Consider the following 17,182-nt stretch of genomic DNA (forward strand, 5'->3'; position numbering starts at 1 on the left):
CTAAAAAAATGTTACTCCAGTAAATTATAGATAGCCAAAATTTCTACTTAAATATGGTATCAAAGTCTTTGTACTTCATTACTTGACACCTCTGTCAGTAACAGTATATACTTCCATTGATTAAATCACTGCACTGCAGTGACTGTAGTGTCTGAAATTGGCTGAGACACTACAAAGAGCCATGCATTGCACCACCATGCACTCGTCCCTTTCTCTCTAAAGCTCCTCACACATGACTTATTCACAGAAGCAGCTTCACAGAGCAACTATAAAAAGCTGTGACATCAGGGGCTGCAGTGTGTTTGCCTAAAACACCAAAGGGAAAGAGGGACTTGAATACTAGCAAAAAAACAAAAGAATGGGCGTTATATCAGTTTTTGTCAGTGTTTCTCAGAACTTTGACGGTCAGGTTTGAGCGGAATATAAATTTTATTTTGAGTTAAATATTTGTATTACCATAATCATTGGAGGAAAAAAATATTGCTTTCCTTTTTATTTTATAGTATTTACTCATAATTTTATTTAGTCATCGCAATGTGTGCATGTGAAAGTGTCAGATCACAGGATTTACAATGTCAAGTTAAATTAAAGCCAACACGTCATGTTTTAACTTAGAAAATAGAAATAGAAAATCAGCACTTTTGTCACCAGAGGCAGAATATATCTGTCCTGTATATATTTATAAAACACATCTTTGATAAACTCAGGGCATCAATAATATTGTGACATGTTAGATTATTGATTTTTGGAGAACTCTGGCCAAATTCCTTCATTTGTAAATATTAAGGTTAACTGAATGGATCTGACTACACAACTTACTGTTTTAATGCAATTTCTAAGATGTAATATTCAAGATGGGCTTCTGTTAAGAAACCTGTAAAGAACTATTTTATGTGTAACTAAATTTCATATTTTTGCACCTTGTTAAATACAAAAGCTGCTCGTTTAATGTTAAGGGTGTTGCTATTCAACATGACAGACCGGATATTTTAACTATTCATAACCATACTGCACTGGATTCATACACACAGCCTGAAAGCTTTCTATTAATAGGTAGAGCATCCTTTAGCAATTATGCAATAGCCAATCTGTTTTTTTTTCACTACTGTTATTACATAAGGCTACTTTTACATTAGAACTCATCCTCATTAATCAATTCCAATTTTTTGCTCAGATCGGATTTGGCCATTTGTCAAATGTATGTATACATACACATTACAACCTCATTAATCAATTCAAATTACAGTCCTCTCCAAAAGTATTGGAACCGTGAGGCCAATCCCATTGTTTCTGCTGTAGACTGAAAATATTCAGTGTTGACATTAAAAGATTAATATGATACAAAATATGATACAATAATTCAGCTTTTATATTCAGGTTTGTGCATCTGGATCTGAACACAGTTCAGAAGGTAGCATCTTTTGTCTGAACTCACCAGTTTTTTTTATAAGCAAAAGTTTTTCATACAATAAATAGCACTGAATATCTTTGTTCAGTTTCAGATTTGGGTTTTGCCCATGCAGACTGTGCATTTATAGTTAGAGGAGTAACCAACATGAAAACCAGAGCACTGTATATGGGCGATGGTAAAGTTGAGAGAAGATGGAAAATCAATCAGAATTTTTGCTCAAATATTGGCAAAGGCAAGTGTAACCATTTGGAATGCTCTGAAGAAGAAAGTCATCACTGGTATCGGCCTCACTTTATGCAAATGAACCCTAAAACAGCCTGCACACAATGACTGGTCACTGTTTAAAATAAAAAGACTGCAAGTTCTATAATGCTGAAAATGCTATATGTTCACTGATGAAATCCTGCCCTTCTGAATAAAGAGCTAATTAACTGGTTGGTTAAAAAATTAGATTTCCACACAACCTTGAAAAAAATGATCTGTGTCACATTAAGGCAAAAAAATCTGATTTGAGCATGGTAATGTGAACATTACCTGATCTATAAGGTGAATTGCTAATTCAAGGTATAAATGTGCAGGCAACCTATATGACAGCAAAAATATGCTTTTGTTAGAAGCATTAATGTGCTGGATCACAATACAACGTTATAAAAGATAGTAATTTTCTCTCTTTTATTAATAAATAATGAATAAATAATAAAGTGTGCTGCGATGATTGTTATCTTTACAAATTACAACAGCAAATACAAAAAGCTGTATATATATATATATATATATATAAAGGACCAGTCTACCAAACTGTCAGGATGTGTAAGCTAGTGCACTACCCTTGCCCCTCTGGGCAGTACTGCCTTTACGCTACTTGGTTGAATGCGTAGTTATAATGTGGCACTCTGAGAGTATGAACAGCACCCAGAGTGATTTCCCATTGTGGATGGATGACTCTGACAAAGTCAAAAGCAGGACAAAGGGACAACAAGAAAACCCATGAATGAACAGCCTCAGGTTTTTAAGCTACAGTATGTTATGTAATCATATCAGTGATCGACTGATGTTTGAGTGTGTGGTGAAGAGAGGAAATCCAAGGTTCTGGCAACTGCACTGCCACCCGTGGCCTCTATTACATCATCAGACTGTGCTGCTTGCACACAGCAGAGAGTGATGACATGGCTAGAGTAATTACTGTGTGGATCAGATGCAGAGACAGAGCTGCTAAGAACGGCCGAGTAACCAGCATATGTCAAAACAGATGAGTTTTCCTCACTGACTGGATAAAACACAACTAAACAAGGACACTAGTCTAGTAGTAAAGGACAAATTGACATTCATACTATATACACTGCCTGGCCAAAAAAAAAAGTAACTACCTGGGTTTAACTAAGCAAATGATCTGGGGTTGCTGCAGTTGGTCAGGTGTAGGTTCAGCAACAGTATGCCCTGAAAGAATAAGGTTAGCTGACTACATGAATATACTGAATATAGACCAGGTTATTCCATCAATGGATTTTTGGCACGTTCCAAGATGACAATGCCAGGATTCATCAGGCTGGAATTATAAAAGAGTGGTTCAGGGAGCACGAGATCATCATTTTCACACATGGATTGTTCACCAAAAAGTCCAGACCTTAACCTTACTGAGAATCTTTGGAGAAGGTTTTGTGCAGTGGTCAGACTCTACCATCATCAATGCAATATCTTTCTGAAACAATGCCACAGCAAATGTGTGTCGCAATCAAAGCTAAAGGCAAGACAAAGGCAAAGTTCAACCAAATATTAGAATATGTGACTTTTTTGGTGCCGACTTTTTTTAGCCAGGCAGTGTCTATGTATATATACATTTTGATTTATCACAACATCCAGATGGAACAGCAATATGTGAGTGTGATTGGTTTAATTCTATATTAAAATCACAGTAATGATTAACGGATAGTATACTCTGCAGCCAGATTATTTTTTGCCAATTGACTTTCCCAATGTACCAGTAATCTGCAATACAAACTGTGCTTGGAGGAATCTGAAAGAAACTGTTTACAGAGAGGACAGTCTGGAATAAAGCTCCTACCCAACTCCAAATGCAGCAGTACACACTAAAACAGCCCACTAAGCATTAATTATGGCGTCAAGCAATTCCAGACTGCTTCGTCAAATCGAGGAAGAGCTCTAGTCAATTTAGCTTAAAAGGGAACAGATCACCAGACCCTGAGAGATCGATCTTTTCCTTGCAATTTCCAATGATACGCCTTACACAGACCTTTCTGTGCACTCAAGATGTAGAACCTGCACTTTTTCCCACAGAGGACAGATCAGTGCAGCAGCATTTAGCCATCCCTCTGTTTAGCAGGGAAAGCATATTTAGGATCGGCATTTCCTAAAAAAATTACTTAAATGATCAATAATAAAGCTTCTGCTTTAGGTTTACAGAATTTATAAAGAAACACATTTTTAACATATTTTAAAATGTAATTAAATTATTCATAACAGTAAGAAATCATGCATCCAGATGAAAAAAATTGATTAGTAATCAGTGTACACTGCTAAATAAATATATAAATACTCTCTGCTCTGAAAAAGTCGTCATTTTCTGGTAGTCGTGCTGCCAGTTAAAATAAAGACATGTGGATAAACATGGAGTATTCCTGTCATTTTACTTTTTCAGTTTTTCCAAAATTTTAAAGGATAAATGCTGTAAAAATATATTTGAGGAAAATGTGTAAAACCGAGGGTTACCTTTATTGATAAGGTCAGCAAATGTCTATTTTTATTATGTTTTACAATAATTAATCATAAAAACCTAGGTAAAAGAATAACATATAAAGTATTGTGCCATTTTGGATCCATAAAATGAGTTTATGAGTTTATGAATGTAGTAGTACAGTAAATCTCACTGTTTCTCTTACCTTTAGCTGCACCAGGTGAACATCCACATGCCTGTTGTGGCTGTCCTGCTGGACGGAGTGAGTGAGATCGCTCACCCTCTCTGCTGTGGCTCTCAGCCAGGTCTCTATCTCTGGCAGGTGGAGCACCACCTTCCAATCGGCTCCCGTGTGCAGAGGAGGGGGCTTCTGATAACTCCTACAGGGGTCCCGGGCCTGACCTACACCGTCCATGATGCTGCTGGACCCACAGGGGCCTGGCTGCTCCTCCTTAGGGACAGACTCCAGGGTAGGTGTGACGGAGGTGATCATGGGGGAGGCAGCCTCACTGGCCACCGGTGACACTGCGATGCTCATGGTGAAAAAGCACTATAAGATCCTCGTGATAGGGCCTTCTGGAACAGCTGAGAGAAGAAAGAAACATGGGGAGAGAAAGAAAGGAGAGAAGCACGAGTGAACAACTAAAAATATGTGAGAATATGTTTAATATATGAGGAAGGAAAGTCACGCGGGTAATTTAGGCAGTCCCTTTCATGCTCTGCTGGTTGACACATTAAAAAGACTGAAAATTGAAAAGAGATCCTTTATTTTCATCTGAGAGTCTCATTTAGCAAGCTGGAATGTGTAAGACTCAAGCAACAAATACACATAAAATATCAAATATTGTGCAAGCCACTACACACATTCATAATCATCTGTCAAAGACTCAGCAGCAAGGCCACAGGCTTCAAACCCCCCGGTGCACACACGCTCTCTGAGTAGCTCTCTCCATAATCACCAGGATACAGAGATGCCTCCTCCCTCTGCAATTCTCCAGCATTAATCTGCATTCAGTAAGCAGAAGCCTGGTCTGTTAATACTCCAGCTGTGTGATGAAAGAGTGAGCTACTCGTTAATCTGTCAAGCCTAGCGCTTCATGATCCCTCTGGTATTTCCTAAAGTGGTTGACTATCTTACAGCTCCCAAAGAGGCTGCCTGTCCTGTGACAAGACACATGTCCCATGATAAACTGCTTCCTGACTGATATCAGTACTGATTCCAAAGACTTTTCTTACCACATTTATAAGACAATTAAGAGACCACTTCAGTTTCTGAATCAGTTTCTGTGATTTTGCTATTTATAGATAAGTTGGGTGTTTGAGTAAAATGAAATGAAATGAACTACAAATAATATTTCTCCCAAATTCCAAATATAAATATTGCCATTTAAAGCATTTATTTGCAGAAATTAAGAAATTGCTAAAATGACAAAAAAAGATGCAAAGCATTCAGACCTTAAATAATGCAAAGAAAACAAGTTCATCTTCATAAAGTTTTAAGAGTTCAGAAATCAATATTTGGTCAAAAACCCTTGTTTTTAATCACAGTTTTCATGCATCCTGGCATGTTCTCCTCCACCAGTCTTGCACACTGCTTTTGGATAACTTTATGCCCCTCCTGGTGCAAAAATTGAAGCAGTTCAACTTGGTTTGATGGCTTGTGATCATCCATCTTCCTCTTGATTATATTCCAGAGGTTTTCAATTTGGTAAAATCAAAGAAACTTATAATTTTTAAGTGGCCTCTTATTTTTTTTTTCCAGAGCTGTATATTAAGACCTATATTATGGTATAAATTGTACCAGTAATATCCATTTATATTCATATTTCATGGCATTTGAAAAGTATTGTGTACTAGCAAGTACTTGGTGATGCGATACTTTGTATTTAACAAACTGTACAGAACCCTACAATTGCAAAGTCTAATTCCCTTGTATCGTAAATAGAAATCACACCTAAAAATTCTCATGGACAGTTATACACAGTATTTTTGACAAACTTAAAGATGCACAATTTTTAAAGACTGACAAGGTAGAGTAATATTAAATGATTCTACAAAAATATGATTCGGGTTACATAAGAGGTCTTGTGCAATAGCCGAGATGACATTCTTTCATTTATAAGTACTGGTAAGTGTACAATTACTTTAATATGGTTATTTTAAGGTTCTACTGCTTTAATCATTCAAATGGTTTGCTAAGTTGACATGGTTCTAAATAGAACCATTTTTAAGAGGGTACTGTGCTCTTCTAAAGTCTCAAAAAATACTTTTTATAGCAACTTAAAATGGAAAACTAGCATTTTCTAATAGAGGCACAGGTTTTAAAAACAGCAGTGCATCACATTGAACAGTATTATAAGCAGAAATCAATGCAGGTCACTTTAACATTTTTAGAACAAAAACTGCTGCAGTGATTAAGCTGATGTCAGACTCACAGTGCAGCAGGTCATTATAAGGTTATCTATGCCACATTAGTCAGTGTTGAATATCTAGGCCAATGAAGAGACTAGATGTGCTACAGGAAATCAATATCCCCAGTCAGCCTGACTGTATGAGCATTTAATATGCAGCCTCAGCACTTGCTTCTGCATCCACCTACAGAAATGCACCAATAATTACTCTACCAATGTGACTTCCTTCCATCTACAGCTTGCCGTGCATTTTTAGCTAGTTAAATACATGGATGATCGAAACAAATTTGAAAGAAAAAAAATTGCAAGGAAGGCAAGACCAAATCCTCTGTTTGACTTGAAAGAAAATGTTATTAGACTTTAGTAGAGTGGTGATGCACTGACCTACTGTGCATTAACATCTGCTCAAATAGGACCCACATGAAATAGAAACCATTTTTGTTTCATTGTTAAGACTGGGTGATAGGAAAACCACCACTCATGGAGACAGATTTTAAAAAAACTGCTAATCAAATACTCTCTCATGCATAGTAAAAAGACACTTGATTATACTTAAAAAAATCTTTGTTGCATATCATCCAACTTGTCATCCAATACATGCCTGATCCCTATATGCCTTGTCATTACCTTGTCAGCATCAAAATTTGACAAAGACATATCTAAACAAGACTGATATCTTTTTTTAGAAACAATCCTGTGGACTGATGAGGTTAAAATAGGACTACTGTCTAAATATTAATAAAATCTGCAGATAGACTTCAAAAGAATATTTTCTGAAAGTCAAAGAATTTTTACAAAACTCAAAGCTTTTAAGCCCCAAACAAGAAATGAAAGACACTAACTGGTTACAAATGTGTTTACAAGCTGTCTTATTTGCCATAGGGTTGTTACTAAGTACTGACCTGTTCTAACAGAATGCCCAAAGTTTTCCCGTTTTTATTTTTTGAAACTGAATAAGATAATAACGATTTACAGTAACAGACAGTAACCAGAGGTGCCCAAACATATCTATGTATACCACATAGTAGCAGTTCTTAAAGATACATGATACAAGATGATGCTTGCTTTTGTATTCTAAGTCAAACTGTTCTAATTTGTCAGTGTTAAATAGGCCTCAGCTCTACGCAGTACGACTTGGCAGACCAAAACATACCACAGTCCTGTTCAGTGGAGGACAGCCTCACTCTGCTTTCACACATCCCTCCAGCCTTAAAAGGAAATCCTGGATGCTCCTGTTGCCTGAAGAGCATAAGCTCCATCCAGTCCCTAGAGAAAGAAACTGCTCTTTCATTCCTGCCTTCGCCTCTTGTCCTCCTGCTGTGAGAGTGACTGCCACAGCGTGGCACTGCTATTACCCACATGAGAGAAAGAGAAAGGGAGGGGAAAAGAGGAGAATGAGACAGCGAGAGAGAAAGAAAAAGACGGCCAGAGAGTGAGAGAGTGAGTGAGAGAGAGAGAGAGTGAGTGAGAGAGAACTGTATTGAAGGGAGGGCAAAAAGCCAAAACTATCAAGTGACTATCAAGTACTTTGGGGAGTATTTTGAGTGTAAGTAAAGTCATCAGGCTGGCCTGTTTTACACATTAAACAGTAAATAATGCGATACCAACAAACCCTCAACTTGCTTACTTCCCTCTCTCCTGAGGGATATTTGAAGTATGTGCTTTGAGAGCAGCCTCAATCCTTCTGATGCTTCAGATATTACTTCCTGTGCATGACAGGATGAGAATGACATCACAGAACAGAGAGTGAGATTACTGCATGAAGATAACACTGTATTCTTTTATAGTTCTACCCTATTTTGCACCAGTAGTTCATTCACTATTTACTGTCTACTGTTTACATATTGTTTACATACTGTCTGGGATGAGGAAGGGATAGGAAAGGTTAAAAATAAACAGAAAGAACACATAAATCAGAATGACTAAATGTTTAAAATTTCTATGCAATCTGTAAAGATTCTGTACAATTGTTGTTGTTTATAGTCGTTTTATAATGGGTCTAAATGTGTGTTGGAAAACATGTTATAATCACAGCAAAAGAATATATAATTGCTCACTACCAAACCCACAGCAAATTGGCCGTACTGTACAGTTACAGTATCTGTAAACTGAAGCACTGTAATGATTGAGCCAAAATAATAAACTCGCTATAGCCAGAGAGCATCGAGGAGCTGAGAGAGCTGCAGGGAAACAATGTGAGGATTCTTCTCCCGGGGGCTCTGGCCCACATCCCCTGAATTATTTATTGTTTCTTTTCGGAAGGCAGACATGGTATAATAAAATCACCACTTTTCTAAATATTACTCAGATACATATTAAAGAGGAACAAAACTGAAAGTTTGATTTATCTGGAGAGATGACTAATGAATGTGGCACCCTTTTTACAGTGGATTTTTTAGCTGGATGTTTGAGTGTTGAATAAAATATCTGACCTGCTACATTTGTTGGCAGAAGCAAGAAAACGTGCTACTATCCCTAATGGCTTACATTACATTTCCATAATCACAGATTATGTGAAAAAGTCCTAATTACACTCCTGTAATACTGTAACTGATGAATAGTAACTATTCTTAATTCCAAAAACTGAATGAGGGGGATGTCATTTCATTCTATGGGGATTAAGCTGCAGACAGTGATGCCAAAAAAAGAGCACACTGCCAAAACACTGCTCATTATCCTTCACTATTCTTCAGGCAGCTACAACCCCCAACCCACCTCCCCTTCCATCTCTGTGCAGAGTTTCCTCTAAAGCTTTCTCTTTAGCTTTTCTTTCTCTTTTTCTCACTCTTTCTCTACAGCTCTCCACAGGCTGAGGACCAGCTCATCTCCAGCTGTTCCTGACCTTCAAGAGGTCAGTGTGAGATGTGCCTGTGCGAAAAGTGTTAATCTGATATACTGGCTGGGTATTGGCACTGATATGAACCTTATTAAATATTAAACAATTTGGGTATCAGTCAGACCTGATTGATTAACATCCTCACTTTCAGTCATTATTAAATTGTAACAGCACATTAATAATAACCTACTTTTTTGTACACTGTGCGTTCTTTCCCTATTTATTGTTTGTGATATGTAATATGATTTTACACACAAAATAAATATTTTTAATATTTGACAGGCATTGACAGTGTGGTTCCATTTCCTTCTGTTTTATAGAACTGAATTTAAAAATATCTACTGTTTCATTAAATTAGCAAGTCCCTTACATATTTGAAAAACCTGCCTCCTTCTCCCAAACCAAGTGTCCCAGACTGCCTTCATTGAATTTACAGCACAGTCTAAAAGGACCAGAAGCTAAGCAGAATTTTCCACTAGACACCCAGTATGTATGATAAATATAAAGTTTTCATAATTATAGTCAGTTCACAGTGTATTAACTAAAACATTAACTAAAAAACATTAACTAAAAGTCTGCAAAGGGGTTTCTATTGAAACATTGGATGCAATGGAAGTGGAGCTGTGATGATGCTCCACGCTGCTGAAAAAAAAATATAGAGGAAACACTGGTTTGTGGATTTTATTACAAAACTATGTTCATTTGTTTGCTGAAGAGACAAATCAAAGCTAATACGATCCTGTTCAAAATATTGTGGGCACTCTGGCAAAGAAAGGCGAGTACAAACACTACCAACTCCAGCATGTCTAACCCCACCAACATTAGCTGACTTGCTAACAATAAACTATATAATAAAATAAATAATAAAACAATATTAGTACAGGAACTGTTGGAATCAGACACTGGAGATGAAAAGACAGTTTAGAGGGAAAAAAGAAGGGCTTCACTTTTAAAGGACATTGTGCTGTTCATGCTTTACTACAACCTTCGATCTCCACTAATTCTACTGATCTAAAAAACGCTGTTATGTGATCAGTACTCAATATTGACTGAGAAGGTCTATAGGGAGGCAAAAAGGAAGATCAGTACAAGGCTAGTGATTGTAACAGATAGCAGTTGAATGAGAAGTGGCTGTAATAAGTGCTGGAAAGCTTCTGACGCAAGTCACCACTGTATTATACGCTTTAATTGCGTGTGAAATAATGGTTTATTGTACAGCTTCATATGGAATATTCCACCATTTCTTCTCTGAAATGACTGACCTTCTCATTTCCTATTCATCTGAAACCACTGACCTTTTCACCTAACTCTCTTCTATACATTACCCCTGTTCCTTCTCTACTGACTCAGGCAGCCTGTAATACCATTACTTGAGTATTTCCTGTAACATGTGCTTAGAATAGATCACACTAATTCAGAATGATTCATTCATGTTTAACAGAACTAAACTCACAAATACAAGAACAAGAAACATTAATATAATCACTGTCATTCAAATCTCAGCTGATTAATTTTCATTACATTAACATTTGCCTTCTTTTGCAAAGTTCAGAGGTGAATTTTAGGTTTGTCTGATTATTTTTGTCAGTTTTTTAGTTAGTTTGTTTTCTTTATGGACAGGGATGATATAAATGTAAACTATTAATGTACACTATTTTTCTGTCACAGAAAAGCACTTTTGTAATGTGTCATGTCGGTTTCTCTATGAGAAAAAACAGTGGCCAAAACAGCCTGTGGAGATTCACAATCCAATATAAAACATAATGTACAAATCCACAGAACAGAATAAGCAGCAATGCTAAGCTAATCAGTGAAAGGCCCACTCCAAGAAGTATCAGGTGGTCCTCAATAATTCATGGAAGCGAGGTAATGACCTCACAAACCGCAACATCCGCCACTCTGGGGGAAGGATGAGCTGGATATATTTTCTGTTGTTTCATCATTTCTTAGATTAATGCAACATATTAACCTAAATACTTTTCAGTTATATTTACATCTTGTCCATGTGACAGGTATGGGCTAATGTATGGAGGGGAAATGTTTTAAACCTCTGCTTTGATATAAACCTAGACAAACAATAACAAACATAATCAGTAGCTAAATGTCAAGTAAAAAATATGACAGAAATAATTACCTGAAATGAAAAGCTAAATACAGTGAGTCAGCAGCCAGTGTGGCCTTGTTTCATGAGTACAGTTACCCATCTCAGCACAGAGAGTGAAACAGAGGTCATTTCAAATCCCATTTGTTATCTATGTGGCTGTACACAAAACACACACAGGACAAAACAGACTTTAAGTGTGATTATAGGGGAGAGAAGAGCACACTTTAATGTTTTCTCAATTTTGCTCAATAATTACAAAAGCATGATTAATGATATATTCCACAACTGACCTACACATCTCTTCTACTAATTAAAATGCTTAAAAATGAAAAAGTTATAGGCAATTTATAACAATTTAGCAGTAAGCAGAGTGTGAACAAACATTCCAATTTACCCACAGACAGAGTTAATCATAATAGATGGAGGGACTAGCTGAAACCAAATTCAATACACAACAAATATATGCAAGCGAAAATATGAAAAAAGAAAAAAGGCTTTTTATCACAAAGTAGAGCCGCAAATATCAGAAATATATAATTATTAAAAAGCATGTTTCTGATGGCACTGTAAAATCAGATGAAACTGAAAAAAATACTTTTATGAATGCATATAGGGATGTACACTTATCAGCCATAACATTAAAACCATGAAGGTCATTTAAACTATAACAGGTTAAAGTCCATAGATGCGATTTTTAAGGCAACATGTAAACATTCAAAAATCCTAGCAGAAAAATGGTCAAGCATGAGAATCTTAGCGACTCTGACAAGCTCAAATTATAAAGACAAGTTAACTGGGTCAGAGCATCTCCGAAACATTAAGTTATATTGTGGGAAGTTCTATGTGTGCCGTGGATAGCAAACTTTTTAACTAAAAGTGGGTTTAAAACACCTGTGAACCTGTGAAAGGGTCATGGCTCATTAAAACGACCCATGAAGGCCTGCCTTACAGGATTTGCTGCTAAAGAATTGATGCCAGATACCACAGGATTTCTTCAGAGATCTTGTGGAGCCCATGTCTCTAATCATCAGATCTGTTGTGTCAGCACAAGGGGGAGTATAAAAACAAAAAAAAGTATATGAATCAAGCAGGAGTTTTTTATTGTGTAAAAATTTCATGGTGAATCGACTAATAGAATTGGTCCAATAACATTTGTATTTTTTACACTGACTTCCAATGACAGTTAAAACTATTTTTATACAAGGTTGTCATTTTAGATATAAGGTTTTTGTGTGACAGCAATGTTTAAAGAAGCTTAGATGTAACATTGCATTGCAAGTAACCACACAATATGGAAACTTTACTTTTGTTTTGGTAGCTCTCACTGGGAGTTGCTTAGATGCTTTAGAATTATGCTATTTTAAAACCATTGTATGAGTGTAACTGAAATAATATCAGCATGCATTGTTAAGATTAACTTTGTATTAAATATCTGTATGAATTATGAGCAGTAAACACATGCTACATGACACTGCTATAAGAGAACAAGCACAATTCATTTTATAATGTGTTTACAGGTTATAGACTCACACATGATATATAATGATACAGGATGCTGCTTACAATCTCTCAGCGTGAATCATGCTGCTGTATTAAGATAAATTGTTCATTTGATCCGTCATCTTTAACTGAGTCACTTCCTGGCTCTGACATCAATAGAGCATTAACCCTTGAACTTAACCCTTAATTAAGCAAGTCTGATTCTCGTGCTGCCATGGCAACCCAGCCCACTTGAAACTAAACAAAGTGAGACGCTATCACTTAGGAGGAAAGGTAACATGGGCAAGAAACATAAAAATATTAATGATAAATACAAACACAAACACAAAATGAAACTCAGCACTTAAAGATGCTATATGTGATTTTAATCTACTACAGTTTTAGTCAAATTCAGCAAATGTTTCCTGACAGTTCACTGGCTTCCAATCTGTTTGCAGTATGGCTTGAAGATATGGGCAAAATTGGTATAGCAATATATGTTTTAATTTCAGTCAATACAATATGATTCTGATATTAATATTAACAGTGTAAAAGTCACTGTCTGTGGTTTAGGTCATCACTCTCTGACATTGCCAGGCTATGGAGAAGGTTTATGGTGTGCTGCTTAGATGGGGTAAGTTCTGCTCTTTAATATGATATGTGAATCAAGTCTGTAATTTACTCTGTCCATCAGTTATAAAGCTAATAATCCGTTGCATGTACTTTAGCTGCTGGCTCAGTGCGGGCCTCTGGCTGGTTCTAAATACTAAAGTATTAAAAACGTGTTTTAAAATCTTTAGTTCATACTCAGCTCTGGCTCTGTAAATGGAAACATAGTGACTTGGACTGAGAAACACAATATATTTCAGCCAATTAGCTGGAATTAGCTGGTTTGTGCTCGTGCATCCAACAATTAAAAGATTAAATGAGCAACAGCTCACCAAAACGCTCACTGAAGGGAAAGGTGTGTTCGTTTTGCACTCAAAAATAAACAGTTGTACTCCAGAATCGTATACAGCAGCTTTAAGATACTGCAGAAATCTATACATCAGTCAGCCAAAATAAAAAAGCACCTGCCTAATACTGTGTAGACCCCCTTGTGCTACCAAAAGAGCTCTGACCTATAACAGCACGGAAACCACAACACCTCTGAAGGTGATCTGTGTTGTTTGGCACCAAGACTATCTAACGTCAGCAGCAGGTTCTTTAAGTTCTGAGGTGTGGCCTCCCTGCGTGGATCAAATCAGTCATCATTAGGCACCATGTCCCTGTCACCAGTTTACTGGTTGTACCTCTTTGGCCTACTTCGGGAAATTGCTAACAACTACATACCAGGAACACCCTACAAGACCTGTCTGATGTTCCCCAATGGTGGAACAAACTACCTTCCACAACCAGATCAGGAGAATCTCTCGCTATCTTTAAGAAACTCCTGAAGACAGAGCTCTTCAAAGAGCACTTACTCTCTTAACACCTCTAACACACTAACTACTTCTAACCTCATTTCCTTCTTCCCCTCCTTTACTTCTCTATCTTATTTCCCTTCAACCTCCTTTAAGCCCTATCTAAAAAAATGTTTTACCTTTAACTTCTATTACTTTGTACTTGACTATTGTAAGTCGCTTTGGACAAAAGCGTCTGCCAAATGTAAAATGTAATGTAATGTAATGATGTTTTGGATATGCTCTGGCCAAGTCACAATATGACAAAGTGGCTGAGATCCTTGTGCTTCTCCATTTTTCCCACTTCCAACACATCAACTTTAAGAACTGACTGTTCACTCGCTGCCTGACATACCCCACCCTTTGACATGTGCCACTGTAACAACATAATTAATGTCCTTCACTTCACTTGCAGTGGTTTTAATGTGAGGCTGATTGGTGTGTAACCCCTGAACTAATACAGCATAGAGCTTAAAGGATTAAGATTACTAGGCCTAGTCTTTTAATCAAGGCATATTAATAGTTAATAGGTTACACACTTTGAAAAATGTTTGAAAATGATGTGACATCAAGGCTAAGATGCTAGATCTACTAGCCTAAGTCTTTTTGCCACACCCTAATGGGCTTTCTTCTGAAGGCCAGTTAAACCCATTATGTCCGAACGATGGCCCAGGAGATGGCTGCACTCTGCACTCAAAATGGAAAATGATAGGTTTGTCACAGGGAGCAAAAAAGCCAATATTATTAATAAAAAAGCTTAGAGGAAGGATTCAGGTCAGAACAAAACCAGAACAGAACAAACATGTATTGAAGCCTTTACATAAATTAAATCTATGTTCTATATCTATGAGTATTAACAAGGATCTGCACAGGAGTAAGCACAGAACACTAGTTATTGTTGTTTTATGTTGAATGAAAATGCTAGAAACTTATGCTGTTATGTTATGCTTACTCATGGTACAAATCAATGGCACAAACATTTTTCTGTGGTCTCAGTTTAGAGAAGTCATTGTGCAGTCAGGCAGCCATGTCCTGGTCACCTACCTCCTTCTACCTGCTTTTATTAGTAAGATCAGACAAATACAAAGATAGACAGAAGATTCTGAGTGTGTACTCCACAAAAGACTTTTAATTTATTTGATTTAAATGTTTAGAAACTACACTTTATTTTCATATAATAAAACAAACATAAGTTTATTGAGGAAAACTAAAGAATTAAAAGGAGGCACAAGTACTGTAGACTGTTTCTAGTCTGAATACAAAATAATAAGGGACAAAATGGAAATGGAAGCTTAGAGGTTCCTTAGGGCATCCTGAGACACATTTGCCAATTGATATTGCAGAGGGCCTTCACATTCTGCACAGTTGTAGGTTCCCAGATAGTCCCATAAATGTTTGACTGAAGATAATCCGACAACCAGAAAGGCCAAAGAAGTGTTGCAATCTGGTGAAGACATTCCTGAGACAGGGTGGGCAGGCATTATCCTATTGAAAACTGCTAGCTAAAAGCCCTGCCATGAGAAGCAACACATGGCCACAGGTTGTACTACACATTTCATTGAGCTGTTAGTGTCTCATGTATCACTACTAGGGGTGACCGACTGTCGTACATGATGGCTCCCCAGATCATCGCAGCAGCAGCTGATGCTGTATGTCAAGTCAGTTAACTGTGCAAAATGGCTCTGATTGTGTTTTAGAATCATCTCTTGCAGTCAACAGTCAACAAGAGGTACACTACCAACTAGTAGCCTTTGAGAGCCTTTTAGGGCAGAGGGGGAACCACTCTTATGCACTCTTCTGCAAAGACCCTGTGTCTAATACGACCACACCTGTAATCATTTGCATATGTGCTTTAAGTGCATGGCATAAGTTTGTAGCAATGCAGATTGTGTTATTTGTTCAATCAGTGTCGAATACAATCTACTTTAGACCTACTTTAAGTAATAGCCTTGTTAATATACATTAAATTCAATAAGTGGTTGTACCAAAGAATGGTCCTGATTTTTTACTCTTTCACAACTCACCCTTACTCTCTATCACACCTCCTTAACCATACAGTATACAGCGTCATCATCATAATAAAACCCTCAAAGGACAGGGAGGGGGGCGAAACAAGGGAATTCCTCTTGCAGACACACACCGCCACACTGGCTGCCCAACACCAGTAATACCAATAGTGTATACAGCACAGCGCCAGGTGTTAGAAGACAGAAACTTGATTAGAGAAGTAAATTCTGTTCACACATGTGCAGAATGTAAAAGGTGTCCAGGGAGACATGCCACGCCTCACAACACACTTACACTTCAGATCATGTACAGAGGATTAGCTTTGTCTGCTTCCATATGCCGGAACCTGTCGGAAGCAGTGTTCCTTGCTCGGTCCCCTAGGCCAGCAGTCCTGGATTAGCCATGCCCAGCATACGTTCAGTGCATTTCCTTGCTCAAACACACCCTGTTTTACTCAGAACAGGCTTGTCAATTAGTTAATTAATACAATCCAGTGTGTTTGAGCATGGAAAACATCAAAAGAGCAAGTGCAGAGCAAGTACACTCCTGGACCATATAAACCACACTCACTGTTAACTCTTCATTCCCCTATATGACCCCCACTCAGCTATCAAGTAAACGTACTGATATTACTGAATAATGGCATATATATATATACGCATATATGCCAGTAATGCACATAGAATACACTCACACACACATCAGTGCACACATAAGCACTCCCACACAAACATAAACACAGAACAGATGCAGTAAAACATACATTAAGCAGCTCTATGAAGGAGGGTGGGGAAAACAGC

The 17,182-nt window shown here is 37.3% G+C and overlaps 1 protein-coding gene across 2 annotated transcripts in view; it reads right to left on the minus strand.

The window, feature by feature from the left end:
- akap6 (A kinase (PRKA) anchor protein 6) overlaps nucleotides 1-17,182 on the minus strand; it is a 131,495-nt gene that overhangs the window by 113,726 nt on the left and 587 nt on the right. The window contains exons 1-2 of one of the 2 annotated variants that reach the window (XM_049463301.1): nucleotides 7,668-8,057; nucleotides 4,309-4,688 (exon numbers count right to left, since the gene is read on the minus strand). In XM_049463301.1, coding sequence (XP_049319258.1) covers nucleotides 4,309-4,641 — 333 coding nt within the window. In that variant the 5' untranslated portion in view covers nucleotides 4,642-4,688; nucleotides 7,668-8,057. Of the gene's footprint in view, nucleotides 1-4,308; nucleotides 4,689-7,667; nucleotides 8,058-17,182 lie in introns of those variants that run through there. The other variant, XM_007253777.4, reaches the window with a different exon arrangement.

This window comes from Astyanax mexicanus, chromosome 14 (assembly GCF_023375975.1).
Source record: "Astyanax mexicanus isolate ESR-SI-001 chromosome 14, AstMex3_surface, whole genome shotgun sequence".
Lineage (NCBI taxonomy): Eukaryota > Metazoa > Chordata > Actinopteri > Characiformes > Acestrorhamphidae > Astyanax > Astyanax mexicanus.